This window comes from Atractosteus spatula, chromosome 1 (genome assembly GCF_055471065.1).
Source record: "Atractosteus spatula isolate fAtrSpa1 chromosome 1, fAtrSpa1.hap1, whole genome shotgun sequence".
Classification (NCBI taxonomy): Eukaryota; Metazoa; Chordata; class Actinopteri; order Semionotiformes; family Lepisosteidae; genus Atractosteus; species Atractosteus spatula.
In genome coordinates this window covers 73,899,484-73,916,040 of record NC_142706.1, presented here as the reverse complement: position 1 = coordinate 73,916,040, position 16,557 = coordinate 73,899,484, and the positions used below count along the sequence as shown (strand labels likewise).

The 16,557-nt window shown below is 39.6% G+C and overlaps 1 protein-coding gene across 1 annotated transcript; it reads left to right on the top strand.

Moving 5' to 3' along the window:
- Window positions 1-6,691: 6,691 nt before the first annotated feature.
- LOC148842003 (matrix metalloproteinase-21-like) lies at window positions 6,692-15,794 on the top strand. Its single transcript, XM_088919206.1, has 7 exons — window positions 6,692-6,838; window positions 7,797-8,523; window positions 10,586-10,725; window positions 11,362-11,503; window positions 12,161-12,418; window positions 14,450-14,622; window positions 15,609-15,794. Exons 1-7 carry the CDS (start codon window positions 6,692-6,694, stop codon window positions 15,792-15,794), a joined length of 1,773 nt encoding a protein of 590 aa, XP_088775332.1.
- Window positions 15,795-16,557: the final 763 nt, after the last annotated feature.

Sequence of the window (16,557 nt, the reverse complement as noted above, 5' to 3'; positions counted from 1 at the left end):
AGCTGCATAATCCAATTCCTTCGAAAGCATTTTAGAAAGAATTCAAAAGGTTAGTGCCTCAAGATTGCAACACATAGTAAATGTATTAGCACTGTCCCCTCATATTTACTATGAGAAATTATGGAAAAGAATGTAGTCAATGTTTCTGCTAGCATTTTTCTTTCAAGACAGTTTAACAGTGAGTAGAAACCTGCTGACATGTGAGCAATAATAGTAGTTGATACTTATAATTTACTATTGTTGTTCTTTGAAAAATATGGTTAAGTTTTCTTTTTACCCTAAAGTTTTCTTAATGCTGACTGTTTTGCCAAGATGATTCCCATATATGTTAGGTAAGCAAATGTGGTAAATATCTGATTAATGAAAGAGATTGCTTTGGACAGTTTGGCATTTGAAGATAAAGTACAGGCCAAAGTTAAAAGGCGTCACAATTTAAAGAATTAACACCAATTAAAAGAGCAAATGGTATGTTTGGATATATAATAGAATTGTTGTAATTTATGTTACATTATTATAACTATTATAATAAAAAATTACTGATGATTGAGTTCAGATTTAAGATTTGAGCACAATGGGTTAAATGACTTGAAGACTTGAGTTTTTGTCTTGGAAGGTAGAAAACCTCATAGAGATTTGACTGAGATGTTGTGTACAATTCTGGAAGTATATTTCAATATTTGGTAATACACTGCAACTATTTCATTAAAATATAAACATTTTTTGAAAAAAATGAAATATATAGCAATATACTGTACTAACAACCCTATTCTGCATCATTACCCATTATGCAATTTTCACTAAACATTGCAGGTCTGGTCAACCTATCTAGTGCAGGGAATTGGTGAAGTGAATATACTGGGTATATTTAAGTGTGATTGAACTTCATTTTAATATTACCAGGAATGGAGACTTAGGTACCTGAGACTTTCCTACAAAACAACTTTAAAGCATATATACTGTATAAGCAAAAGGCGCCATCCTTTGGATGAGACGTAAAACTGAGGTCCTGACTCTCTGTGCTTATTAAAAATCCCGGGGCATTTCTTTGAAAGAGTAGGGGTGTTACCCTGGTGTTCTGGTCAAATTTCCAGCAGGCCTTTACCAATCATGGCCTCCTAATTACCCCCATCATTGAACTGGCTTCATCACCATGTTCTGCTCCCCACTGAGAGCTGCCGTGTGGTGAGCGTACTGTGAACAGTACGGGCTGCTGTCGTATCACCATCAGGTGGGGCTGCACACTGGTGGTGGTAGAGGGGAGTCCCCATGACCTGTAAAGCACTTTGAGTGGAAAGCAGTGTAAGGATTGTTATCTTCTCTACTTTCTATAAAGTGATTCCTCAAACAGACTGCATTAACCCTCTCCCCAGCTCCCGTTCAGCCTTTACCAGAGCTCTATCTCCAGTGTGCGGACTGTACGCTTACTTAGTCTCCTTCCTGTCTGAGTCTGTCAGCCGACAATCTCCACAGCTCTCCTCTGCAGTTTTATCCTGGATAAACTCAATAACAATAAACTGTCAATAACAGCCTCGTGAAGACAGCAGTATTCTTCTGATTAGTCAGATGAACCTCCTCACCTGTTCTCCTTCCCATTTCTGTACTATACAGTATTTGTCACAAAACAGATTTTTAAACTGGGCGGAGCGGTGGCTCTGTGGCTAAGGATCTGCGCCTGTGGCTGGAAGTTTGCTAGTTTGTATCTCATGGCCGATAGAGGAATCCTACTTCGTTGGGGCCCCTGAGCAAGGCCCTAAACCCCAGCTTCTCCAGGGGTGCCGTGTAAATGGCTGACCCTGTGCTCTGACTCTAAGCTTCTCTCTCCCTGCCTGTGTGTCTCATGGAGAGCAAGCTGGGGTATGTGAAAAGACAAATTCCTAATACCAGAAATTGTATATGGTTAATATAGTGATCTTATATACAGTAAAGGTATGTATTCAATATAACATTTCTGAAAACATTTTGAACTGAATAGTATGGAGTCTTTCACTCCATTCAAATGCATCAATTAATTTAGCCGGTGTATCTTTGGCCCAAAAACAACCCTAGGCAGCTGTGACCCAGGTTTAAAAATGCAACCTCGTGCCAAAAAATCAGAATAATGGAACTGATGCCTTTTAAAGTTTTTTGTTGCAGTTGTTTTACCTCTTTAAAATAACTACAATAAAAGCATTTCATTCTGCTGCAGAATTATACACAGTACTGTATATCAACTGTTACATGTTTACATCTTACGAATAATGGATTCTGTCACGCCCGACATCCCTCCCTAGAGGGCGCTCCACTGCTCCCATTATTGTCCTTGTGATTGTTAAGCTCCCCAGGTGTACCCTCTTAGCTTTATTATTTAAAGACTAGCTCCTCCAGTCCTTGGGGCTCATCATTAGGGTAAAGACGTCGCGAGGCCCGCCTGGCACCAGGAAACCCTACGTCCGTCTCCTGAGGGCATAGGCCTCCTGCTTCCTGAGCCCGGGGTCTGGAGGATCTCGCCCCGTCACCCTTGGACCTCCATGTTTTGTCTGTCCGTGTGTTCCCCCCTCCCGGGGATTTTAACCTTGTCGCGTCCCAGGATGGATTCCTTGTTGATGGACTTTCGGACTGTACCCTGACCTGCTTTTGGACCCGTTTGGATTTGGATGCCGTTCTGTCTTCCTCATTCACTGTCTCACAGATTGTCACTATTATTTTGTGCACTATTAAACCCCTGCGTGTTCCCTTTTACCATGCCTCCTGTTTTCTCCAGCTCTTACCGCATCGCATAGGGTCTACTACAAGACCTGACACGGATCCCAGTCCGTGTCCGTGACAGATTCTGGGAGTATACAGTATGTTTTTGTTCTTAGAACATTTTGATTTAAACCATTTATCAAGAGACTGTGGCAAGTCTGGGAATCCTTAAAGCTGGGACTGATTATCTGGAAGGAATAAAATGATTAGAACATCATTCATGAGATATCGAAGAAATCTGTCTCCTCACCCGCTAAGACTATTAAGATTAATTGCTATTTTCCCTATAAAAGCATGGAGAGAAGTGTAGTGTTTATGGCCATGATGTGCCAGATGGGCTTTCTGTTATACACCCAGAGAGACGAACTTTTGGAATTATGTAATAGACTTAGTTCTGGATCCATCCGTGAACAGAAGTCTACAAATGCAGCTCTTGCATTTCTTTTGTAAGCAAAATATTTAAAATTAAAATATTGCTGACCTTTTTTACATATGAAGACCAATGTTTTGGATATGTCTTGCAGATTAAAATAAAATGTTGGTGCAGGTTGAGACAGTTTTTGAGTTCCTTGACCTGAGCAACGCCGTTGAGCTGTACTTTCCTCTTCAAGTATAATCGTCTATAACTGCATGCAGCCATATGAGATTTAAAGGGATCTTATTCTCGACTCAGCGCTACAAGACACAGTCGATTTCTTTTCTGATATTGGCTGACACAGGGGTGGCATGGCAGCACAGTGGTTAGCATTGCTACCTTGCGATGCTGGGGTCTTAGGTTAAATTCCAGACCCGAGGTGCTGTTTGCAGGTTTTCCTCCTGGTGCTCCGGTTTCCTCCCGCAGTCCAAAGACAAACTGGTAGATGAATTGGCTTCTGGAAAAGTGTTTCCAGCTGTGATTGTGTGCATGGAGGTGAGGACCTGTGTCCTGTCCTGGGTGAACCCCGCCTTGCACCCCTAGCTTGCCGAGCTGGGATCTGGCTCGGCCGCGACCCTGGATTGAATGAATCTACTACGAAAAGGATAGATGATGATATGATATATAATAATAAGAACCACTGGTCCCTGGGAACAGGAGATGTGACATTTGCCAGGGCTTCAGTGGAGCTCTTGTGGACTTGATTACCATGGTGGGAGCACAGTTTAGAGCAAGCTATTCAATTATTCCTGCCTTGTCTTATTGTGTGTTCCTGCTATATTTACTGTATTCTGCTTGCCTGTGCACTAAGACTCAGCGTGAACAGTATGGCATAGTAGTCTTTTAGTGGTGATGTGCTTGAAGGTTACAAGGAGTCTGGAAAAAAGCATTAAATAGGGGTCATTTCCCCTGTATTTTTGTTCTCTGCTGTCTAGAAGAACTACTTCTACGTGCTGTGATATTATTTGATGTGAACACTTTGTACATTGCATTTGATACTTTAAAACTGTAAGTGCAGTAAGGGTGGAGGAGGGGTGTTGTCTCACAGAATATTGACTCCAAGTCAAATACGAGTCAACTGTAAGTTTTCAAAGATACTAAAATCTAACTACCGATCTGACTGATAAAATCCAAAGTTATTATCCATCCCCTGAATGTTATGCACTAGGAACTGATTTACGTAATCGGTGTAATCATTCTTTGGCACATTTTTCCTTGCACATTTTCCATATGTCTTTGTCATACAGCGTCTGTTTTGAGTGGGTACTGTTTTTAATACTGTATGCCTTTTTTCAGCAGATACTGACCCATCTGCATCTGCAGGAATACTGCCCACTCAGAGTCCCTGAGGTTTGCTGAAATTAGTCACATTTTGAACAAAAGTGCATTTCCTGAGAAATCAGGTGAATAAGGTTCAGAGTCAAAGAATGTTACGTGCTGAGTCTTTTTACTGGCTTTTAACAGCCTTTCCCATCTACATAACAGTAAGGAGGAACTCTATACTGCAGTCTATAACACTCTATAGTGCTTTGCATTTGAGAGACTACAGCAAGTTATGGCTGTCACATCTTTAGAGGTTTATGGTATAATTACAAGTAGGATTATCATTAAGTTACCATAACTAATTGGTGCATTTTAATACAGAGGATGTACTGGTTTACAGTAGAATAGTTACAAATGATACAAAGCTACTTCGCTCACTACCACTCAGTTATCTTCAAGTAGGCCAGACCCATGTGTTACAGACAGCCACAGCCTTTTTTCTAATTTTATTCATAACTGGATCTCCTCTTAACTTCCACTAGTCACCTATTTTTTACATTGTTGTGTTTGGGATGCTCCCTTTGATCATTTGACTCGTTAGTTGTCTTATGAATATCAAATACACAGAGAGAAAGATGTCAGTTGACAAAAAAAATCTACATAATCAAATCAAATCAAATCAAAGTTTATTTATCAAATGCACAACAGTACAGTGCGCAGCAGAAGTTGCTGGCAATTAAATGTCTTTTCTGCGAGCTCACAAAAATCACAAAATAAAGGTTACAAAAATAAGGTTACATAATAATAAATAATAATGTAATAGAAATTTAATAAAACTCAATATGAATAGAGCTTCTATGTGTTCATGGTGTATGCAATATACAGTATTATGTCCAAGTAGTTCAGTATGCTGAATACAATGAAAACTGTATGTCCATGTAGCCATTACGGGTGATTTGCTAAAGGAGCTGCAGGTTGGAAGTTTAGCAGTCTTATTGCCCGGAGGTAGAAGCTGTTCCGTTATTATGTTCCGTAACTACATAATTGTAGTTATGCAATAAATAAATGCATGCATTAAGGATTAAAAAAACAATACTGACAAAGTGCGTTGGTTTGGGGGTAAGGCATATACAGTAAAAACAAATAATCATTGTTATGGTTTAGAATAATTTAACTAGTTTCAAAAGTGTTACTTTTAAAAAACCTCAGCCATCTAATCACTAAGTGACGTATTTATTGATTTTCAAAACATAAAGTGAAATAATGAAAACATTTTAATGAAACCTAACCTGGAGTTCTTGGGTTTTATAATCTGTTTCCCTAAATCTCGTACTTTGTGTGGATAACCACTCCTACGTCCCACTCCTTAGAAAGAGGTTAAAAAATCCACCTTCCCTTGGCTCTGAGGAAATTGAGCAGGACTCGCAGTGGCTTCCACTGCTCGGCTAAAACATACGATTATATTGTGTATCTTATTAAATAGCATTTTTGTCATTTTAATGACAAGGTAACACTTGTATTCTTGCAATTCTACCAGGTAGGGTGCGTTTCTTATAGACACTTCTATGGAATGCCGTTGTAGCACACTGAAATGCCAGGCAGTTTTGTCTTTTTCTACCTATAAGCATTTTCTCGTTTTTTCTTAGATCAGCCAAGCACTAAAACGACGTTTTGGAAATACTGATTTCCTTTACCGAATACTTAGTATTTTTGTTAAACGAAGGTAAATTTATTGTACTATTCGGCGAAATCTGACTGTTTTGTGTGGGAAAAGATGCGGGTGCTTCAAAGATTAATTTACAGTGCGTACAGTAACGCCAGACTTCCCCTTCAAAATGCGAGGTACGGCTGAGAGATTTAAAAATGCATTTTAAATTGTGAGAAAGCAAAATTTAAACGGAGAGAAAGATAACAGGAACGTGTATTAGACTATGGGATCAGTTAGACTGAGGCCAGAGTAAAAACATTGAGCAAAAGCCGAGGTTTTCTCCGATACGAAACGTGTCTCGTTATGAATGTTCTTTGGATTTACTTTTAAGTAGCGATGATGGTATATTTCCTATATGTTAAAACTGTCCTTGAACTCGAGATAATTTTCATGAATTTGAATGGTTACTGTAGCAGAGGAAAATCTCAAAAATTAAAAAAAAATACCACTGCACCCAAAATAATACCAAATAACATCTCTCTTCACTAGGGTCTCCTGACAAGGCTGATACGACGCTACCCAGGAGCTACAGGAAGAGGAACTCTTACTGGGACTATTGAGCACAGCATTCTTAAAGCAATATGGTTTTGGTCAGTCTCGTACTAAGCCACATGCTGCTGATGACTCTGGCTCAGGCAGAGAGGCTGTGTCACAACAGGGACTGCTCCAACCTGCAGTACCGTTCACAGAGTCAGGTGCATCCCATCCTGTCTCCACAGTCAGCGAAAGTAAGCATCTTTTCACGCTTGTGGCTAAGCAGAAGGTCTATTAAAATGGTTTACTACTTTTACTGAGCACATTGCGTTCATGTTATTTGAAGTCACTGTTTTTATTTTCTCATTAATCAGTTGCACTCTTTGCTACAGATGTTAAAATTTACTCCTCTATGCTCAAAGACTGTGACAGCCCTTCTTCATCTTTTTAAAACCATTCTAAAGTCCGGGCTTCTCACAGTTGGTGTACATATTTGGAGAATGGCACACATTTTGACAGCTTATTTTCCAAAATACAGCTGGCAAAACAAATAAAAATACAAAGAATAAGCTCTCCTGCAGAAATGTTGGGACACTGTATTTAAGCAGGGTTTAAAGGGCATTTGTTTGTATCTTTGACAATATTGGGAAAATATTTTGAAAATAAGAAAATAAAACAGCAAGATAACAGTTATGAAAGAAAGTTTTCTACCATAACTGTTATGTAACGTTCTGCACCATAATGTATTAATGTGCTCAGCTTATTCAGTGAGGTAAATGTTTTAAATTATTGCATAGTAGAAAGCTTTTATCAAAGGTAAAACACACCTAGAAATCTATCATTTTCAAACTTGGTATTCGAACACCAGCTTTTTCTGAATCTTTGTAAAGGAGTTCACCTTAATGTCTGTATAGGACTAACCAGCTCCTACAGTAGGTGACAGTCTCCGTTACTGTCGATTGGGTTGATGACCATGATATTGGTAGGAGATTAGCTCAAAATGTGCCAGAGTTGAGTTTTCTGTTGAGGTATTATTCCTGTGCTCACTTTATTAGTATTTTTATTAAATTAAAAATATTTGCTTAATAGTTAAAATCTTTTAAACCATTAAAACATTTTTCGCTCTACTCTCTCAAAACTATATCATAATATTTCTGGCATTGTTTTGAGCGAAGTTAAAGCACTTCAATGAATCCTGCGTATACCTTTCAGCAATTTCTTACAAGGTACGGTTGGATTAAGCCAGTGAATTGGGAATCTCTGCAACGCCACCGTGCTGCTGTGCCCCAGGAGGAAAGTCCTGATTCTCCCGAAAACCCACCCCAGGATGTCCCGGACAATTCGGGAAGCAGCAGCACAGAGGACAGTGCTCCCACTGAAACGGTTCCGGAATCGAGTTTCCTCCAGGCCCTCGAGCACTTTCAGCAAGCTAACAATCTTCCTGTGACCGGGGCTCTTGATGAGCCCACGCAGAAAACTATGACTCGGCCACGCTGTGGAGTCCCTGATTACAAATCCCCACACGGCGTCCAGGATCCAGAGGACACACCAAGAGCCAGGAGCAATTCTACAGTCAGTAACTCTAGCGCAGAGGCCACGCCACACAATAATGGGTCCCCTACTGACGCCAGCAGCAGTGGCACCAGGGCTGGCAGGCCCCGAGAGAAGCGCTTCCTGCAGCAGCTGGTGGAGCGCTCACAGAAACGGCGCAGAAGTGTGGTGTACGTTCGCAGCAGCGACTGGGGGATGGGGTTCTCCAAACTGACTCTGAAGTGGAGGCTCCTGGGAGAAGGCTATAGTTCCTGGCTGCCCATCGAGGACCAGAGGAAGATTCTGAAGCGGGCGTTCCGACTGTGGAGCGAGGTGATACCCCTGAACTTCCAGGAAGACCTGACCTCTCACGCCAGTGAGATAGATGTCAAGCTTGGTTTCGGAACCAGTAAGTACCTTTAAAGAGATTCCTGCCGGTATTGTAATCTGACTGGATTTCACAGGTATGGACGGGATTCTTTGAGAATAACGATAGTCACACTGTGTAGTTACTCAAGAGGAGGGGCAGGTTTCTCTCAGAACCTCTTGCCTTGTCTTATTTTGTGGAACATTTGTCTCTCATGCATGCTGGGGAGGAGAGCAGCTTCCATACAGTATATGATCAGCAAAGAGACAAGAAAAGGTTGATTGCTGTACACACTGAAAAGTAAAAAAAAAAGCACAAGCTTTTGTGTGTCATTCTTCAGGCATGTGAATAAAACAGATCTTTACTGACAAGTTTTACAAAGTAAAATAGTTCATTTTAAAAATTTGGTTTGCTTTAAAAAAATAGTATGGATGAAGAGTAACACAGTTCTTAGAGTATAGTTAATTAAATCCTAAATCTTTATTCACATGTCATGACGCTTTCTGAAAAAGAAATGGGAGGAAAATCTCACTTAAAAATATTTTTGCTACCTGCATGTAACACCCTGAACATCTACAATAAATGTGCAGGTGTTCTCCAAGTATTAAATGTAGTCTAAATCATTTTGAATTTCTTCTGCTACCTTTACAATGCTTGCTCATACTTTTGTTGGTATCATGTGCAAAACAGACGTTTACTTATTTTTCCAGAATCTATATAATTGATATAAACTTAGAATTGTTTTGGTTCTAATACAAAACCGTGAAGCACATCACTAAATGCATCACCTTATATTGAGCATCTGTATTCTGTTTTCTATGCAATAACAAGTGTTTACTCCAAATGCTTGTTTTTTCTTAAAACAACCTGTCTATAATTACAGAATTCTATGAGGAACTCATATTATAATCTAGAAATCTTAATATACCATATCAAATATTCTGTTTGTTCCCAATTATGCAGTTGCTTGTTTAAAGAACTCAAGTTAATTAAAAATGAACCTTTCCAATTCGGCAGGTATTCCCCCATAGAATTAATTACTATTCCATATTGATGATTATTATATCTAAGATGTAATTATCATGTAATTATGAAGTTTCCCTTTTCCTTTTATTCTACTGGTCTTTTGTCTCTTTTACTGAAAAACAATATTGTTTATTTTAGCTTTCATTCAAATATTGTTTTCTCTGCATTTCTTTCACATATTTTAATCTGTTTGCAAAGCACTATACTCATTTTCTTTAACAGGATTATTGTTTTCTTTGAACCATTTTATAGAGTGCTTTCTTCCTCTGTGTATTCTTCTTAAGAAATGTAGTAGTAAATGCTGTGGATGAGTGAGTGGAGGTACAAATCTTCTTCAGACTGGTGGATAGATCCTTCTGGCTGTGGGAGTCCCGGTGTCTGTGCGCTGCCTGGACTTTATCCCAGCCTGCAATGTTGACTTTGCTCTTGGAAAGATTGATGAGTATCCTTCACAGAGTGGGTTCCCTCAGAGTCCAAGTATTTTAATGATCTAGCATAAAATGTAAATGCTGAAATGATAAGTTGTGATTTTTGTTTCACGTTAAGTGAATTCTATAGTAGACTTTGAGTACATTTGGTGGCATTTATATGAAGAAAGGGATTTTTATTTATACATTTCATGCACAATGGACTTTTTTAATTGCATTTTGAAATTTCTTTTTTCCTTTATTAGGTCTGTTAGAAAAAAACATTTTTGGAAAAAACTGCTGCTAGCTATTTGGCTCATTACTGGCCTATTATTCTATGGACAAAAGATAAACATACAGGTGAAATGTGGTTAAAGTTTCAGCTCAGAACTGAGAACACAAGTAAGGTGAAGTATTTATGTTGAAGTTCAAAAAAGATAAATACAAGTACTTTTTGCATTTTTTTTTTAAAGTTATCCCACTTTTACTGTATTTTACATTATTCTTCTTTGTGACAACGATCAACATACACGTGATTTTCTGTGGTGTTCCATCAGAGAGACTGTCCTTGTGCAGTCCTTCGAGGGGTTTTTGTGAAGTGCTGAACAGAGTGGTCAGCAGGGCTACCAGCTGGCTGGATGGAGTTCGTGACCCCCTCTCCTCCTTCACAGGAAGACACCTGGGCTGCTCTCAGGCGTTCGATGGCGCAGGGCAGGAGCTTGCACACGCCTGGCACCTGGGAGACATCCACTTCAACGACGACAAGCACTTCGCGCCCCCGCGAAGCGAGCAAGGAATAAACCTCTTAACGGTAACTGGGAGATAGATGATGTGGGCTCACTTTAAAGCTGGGAGAAGGTTATGCTGAAAAGTGGAAAGAAAGAAGCATAAACTCAAAAGTTTCAGCTGTGGGGTCTTTCTGCTTTCCAGTGCGGATTTAACCGGATTCATTTTGCAACTCGCACGCTGATACCGCCCACCTCCCTCTCATGACATGCCTTATTTCCTGTCCTTATTATTTTTGTAATTCCAGACCGGCCTGAGAGGGACATTCACCATCGTTGTTCCACAGTATACACGTTAGCCTCTTTCCTTTAGAGATCAGTCTTACAGAGTATTCAGGGAATGAAGCCAGTTAACCTACCAGTGTGTCTTTGGACTGTGCAAGGATACTAGAGCACTCCGAGGACACCCACACAAACACAGGAAGGAGATACAAACTCCACACAGATAGCACACCAAGTCTGGAATTGAAACCAATACCCCAGTACTGTAAGGCAGTAGTGCTAACCACTTGAAAGAAAACAAAACGTTCCAAAATACATAAGTACTATTGTACTCTGAACAAGTGTGTAAGGTGATGTTTGAATCAGAAATCAGATGGACTTCTAATTTATCTCATTGACATCTAATAGGAATGCTCTGTTTCTTACTTTCTCACGTACAGGTAGCAGTGCATGAAATCGGTCACGTCCTGGGACTGCCCCACATCAGCAGAGTGGGGTCTGTAATGCAGGCCAGCTATAATTCCCAGAATGCCTATCTAGAGCTTGACCGGAAAGACAGAAACGCCATTCAGGGGATTTACGGTAATTTCCTGCATTTAAAGTGACCAAACATACAGTATGAGCAACTCAAATGTTTCTGTGGTCTAAACACCGGCATACTTAGTTGCAACATGCAGATAGCAGGACTTTGATGAGGTGATTAAGCATTGGACTAAATAGTTAATGCCTTTGTAAAACAGCTCATGTTTCTTTCTCAGACCTCCCTTGGAATAAACTAAAAGGTGTTCAGAGTGCAGTTTACTGGTCTTATGCACAAGTGCAATGAAATGCATGTATGCTCCATTACAAAGACATTACGGAATATCATAAAGAACACTCATAGCAGTGTGAGACAGTGGTGATTTATTTGCATACTGCTTGTGCTGTGTTTCCCAATATGTGATTCCCAATATGCTGGGATACTGTCTTGTAGCGGTAATTTGTTTTTGACCTAATGTCTTTACTCTTTTCATGCATAACATTCCCCTGAACCATTAAACCAAATGCCATTCCAATACATGTGTCCCCTGATTTTCATATTCTTGTGCAGCTCCCCCATAATTTCAGTAATGAGTTGAGAGCAGCGGATATTGAAGGCAAGCTGCAGTTCTTTCTTATCTTGTTATAAATGGAGATGTTGCATTATTATCCCTCCATAGACAGAATGAATAGCTCCAGTGGCATTGGTGTTTCTCACAGGTACTTGTGGACAACAGTTTGGCACCGTTTTTGACATGGTTTACAAAGGCGAGGATGAGGAGGGCCATGTGAAATACAAGTTCAGTACCTACTTCTTCCGCAGCAGCTGGTACTGGAGGTATGAGAATCAGTACAGCAGGCCCAGGTACCGAGACCCCATCCTCCTGCGAGTGGGCTGGCATGGTATACCCTCTGAGGGTATTGATGCATGTGTTCATGTCTGGACCACTGATAAGGATTCTGTTCTTTTTTTCAAAGGTAGGTAGGTTTAGTTTGCTGTCCATTTCAACCCTAGGAGGGCTATAGCTGAGAAGTACTGTGTAGCCTGAATGCCCAATATATATGATTTTAGTGTCAAGGAAATTCTATGATCAGCTCCCTGATTAGCTAATTCTATATTTTGTAGCTCGAAATCCAATCTGCTAAATCCTAGAATAGGCCATACTCCTGTATGTATTGCATATTTGTGTGGAAAATAGGTAAATCTGTTATTTGAAAAATGGTCAGGGTGTCAAAATGTAATATGACCGCAACATTTCTAGAGTTATCAGGTCCTTGCTCAGTTTATAATTAGACCATTTAATTATAATTTTAGAAACACATCGATATGTTAAATGACTGGCTCTTTAATAAATTGCTAGCTCATTGGTCTATTAATTAATAAAGTGGAAAAATTCTGAATAACAAAATATAAATTTACGAGTGTATCAGAAAGCAGAGACTCACTGAAGATGTCTGATCTAGCCCAGACATTTCTTCAAGCGCTCAGGCAGCTTTGGTAACAGCCTGTCTTCAAAACCCTAAAATATATGTGAAATCTGCCAGTACTGTTTATCCAAATACTGTATGATGAACACATTATTATTATCATTATTATTAAAATGGAAGGTTACAAAAATAGAGAAAAGCAGAAAATCTACGAGTAAATAAATCCATAAGTAAAATAAATAATCAACAACTGAGGGTTGGTATAGTTAGAGGCCTATGAATTATTTGTTCTCTCGCACAGCTTTGGTGCAAAGAGTAATAATTCAGGCACACTGGGGTCAACAAATATTTATTAATAGTGACATTACATACACTAAACTACACACAACATAAAAACACAACACACAAGCTACACTATTTCCAAGTTTACAAATAAGGCAAATAAAGTGCGATTATAAAAGTAAAACATCAAAGAAAGCTGATGTCCCCAGTTGTCTCCAGTCCCATCGACACAGCTTTCTTCGACATGCAGGATCACAACATCTGCTTCTTCTGAGGGAAAAATGTCCAGTAAGACTGCAGCTTCTATAAACACTTGTCTTGTCCTTCAGGTAGTCTGGTGCGCAGATCATTTGCAGATCATTATTTTTAAGATTCCACACTGGTCGGTGTAATTGCCAGCAGAAAGCCATACGATCACTGCATGAGGTTCTCATCCAGCCCAGTCTGCCCAGCAGCTCCGCAGACACAGAGTCACCGCTGCAGTCAAATGTCGTCCGCTCACCACAGGTCACGTGTGCTGCGCATCACGTTTTCAAACGCTGGGAATGCGTGACGATGATGATTGAGCTGAATTTAATTTTAAACATTTAATATTCAGTGGAGCAGAACAGCAGTGTATAGTCATATACTGGATGGCATGAAGACAGGGGCTTTTGTCCTTATCAATCAGGCTTATTCTGTATGCAAGATGAAATGTTAATGATTTTTTTATTGAACAAATCCTAATTTTAAAAACTCTGCTGATAGTTCCTAAGGTTTCTGCAGAGTCTTGCGCAAGTTGCCAGTGAATAATAACTGCAAAGGGATTCAATGTAGGGTAGCTACTAGTACTTTTGAAATAGGCTATAGTGTATACTGTCCGTCTTTGAATGCTGCCTGGATGCCTCAAGATGTGTTTGGGCTGGAACAGATGTTTTCTGCAATGCTCTGGTTTCTAATTAGCTCACCAATTTGTAAAAATTCTCTTTCTGTCTCTTTTGTACAGTAAATTGACTGACAAGCTGATAAATTCATACTGTAAATGTATTATTTTACAGATTGACACATGGTTAAATTTATAATATAATGATATTCAATTATATTTAGAATATAATTTATAATCATAACCAGCAACTCCATAGATTTAGATTTTCAACTTAAACCGTAATATATGCATTGCACAACCTGTGGAAAATCCTATGTCTTCATTGACTGCTTTTTTTTTATTTGAACCGAGGATTTTAATGGTATCTGTCACTCCCAGTAGCTGGTGCACACTGTGTGAAACGACGGTCTATGAATTCTACTTTTATCGCTCAGGCACACAGTTCTGGCAGTACGACACTGAGAATGACAGAGCATGCACTGAGGATTCCCAAGGCAGGCCCTTCCCCCAGCTCATTAAGGACAGATTCCCGGGGGTCCCCAGTCCCATCGACACGGCCTTCTTCGACAGGCGGGATCACAACATCTTCTTCTTCAGAGGGAACAATGTGAGCCTGCAGCTTCTGTAACATAGGCCCCTTCCCAACTGCCATCTGAGTTTCCCTCCATTTAATGTACAGACATATGGACAAGTTAAAGGTTTACTCCCTGCTGAGAAGAGAAGGAAGGAAACACAACGTTTCAGCTGTAGAGCCTTCATCGGGTGTGAATAAGAACATACCCGAAGAAGGCTCCACAGCCGAAACGTTGTGTTTGCTGTCTTCTCTTCTCCGAATGGAATAAACCTTTAACTTTTTCCTTTGCAGCCTATGCATGCTGACGCAGCTCCCTACTTGAACCAATACAGACATAGTGAAGTGTCTCTTAGAAACATCTTTAATTTATACTTTTTCCTCTCATAGAAGTCACTGAAAAAAAATCTGAACTTCACCACATTTACAGAGGAGTTTTTAAATTTTGTTCAGAAGTTTAGAAAGATATGACCAGGTTTTAAAAGGTCTTCAATAAAACATATTGGAAAAACTGTGAATTATGCATGCATAGAAAATTTGTATAGAACAGCAGATTTTGTCATATTTCAGCACATGTTGTCATTTGGATCAGAGAACTTCAGATGTTTTATGTTTCTTAGTCACCATGTCCATTCTGTCACTAAGCAATCCAGGTTAGATCCTCACATTCTACCACCCAAAACTAAAGACGTTGAGCACCTGTTTTGTAATTTCTGAAACATTTTAAACCTGCTATCACAAGACTAACAAAGACTGAGCTCCTATGAACCGGTTTCCACCACAGTATTTGTTTGTTCTATGTAACAGGACTTATTACTGAAGTCCAAAAGTTGTTCATTACCTCCTTTTACCTCAAAACTGATTCACATTATCGGTGGTGTATTTCAACAGAGGTGAACCCAAAATGGTGCTTGTTAAGGTCTGTGTTTTTCTGTGTTACTGACAGGTAACTGCCTTCAATGTTGATCTCAACAGAAAGGTTGATGGTTACCCCAAGCGGATAATTGATGTTTTTCCTGCAGTGGTGTCTGGTGATCACCCAGTGGGAAATCTGGATGCTGTCTACTTCTCCTACTACTACAACGCTACCTACATCTTCAAGGACCAAGACTATTGGAAAGTTGTGGATGAAAGGGACAGAAAGTCTAACTCTTCGCTGCCTTACAATGGCCTCTTTCCTCATCACAGTATCAGCAGCCAATGGTTAGACATCTGCGATGTTCATCCTTCCATGCTGAGCCCAGATAGATCTATTTAATTTATCCTTTTTTTTCAGTGCTGGTAAAATCAACACTGGGTACATACTGTGTTCCAACAGGAATGAAAAATATTGTTTGACTTCATCAGGAGGGAAACTACCACAAGGTAGAGATTTCAAAATTTTAAAAAATATAGATTTTGTTTTCACTATGGCACCTCAGAGAGATATTGTGCTTGTGTTCATGAGAGGATGGTGAGATATTCCTATCAATCTTTCTCCACTGAAGTGGAGTGTCAGCAACCAGTCAAACTGTGTGTGGATGTTACTGGCCAATATTACAGGCACGCAAAATACTCTGTGACTGAAACATGTAAGGTTCATATATACAGTGGTTGGCTCTTTTAAGTAGTTCAATAATGGTTAGCAAGACTATGCTTTAGAAAAGCAAGGGAGTGACTTTTTCAATGCTATGACCACTATATTTTCATTTTAGCATATCAGGCTCACAAGTCAAGAACAGACAGATCTCAGTCCATTTTTACCAAATAGTTTCACACATTCATACTGTTACCAAAATGTCTGGGCCCCACCCACATACTGTATCAACTGCTTCTGAACTCACTTTATGTAACGCTGAAACAATGTCTCAGTTTTGTTTTTCACGTAGAACAAACAGCCTATGTATTATTTTCATGGACTGGGTGCTTTTTTTGACACCATGAAGAAAACAACTACCAAAAATACATAATCTCATTTGTAGCTTTAAGAAT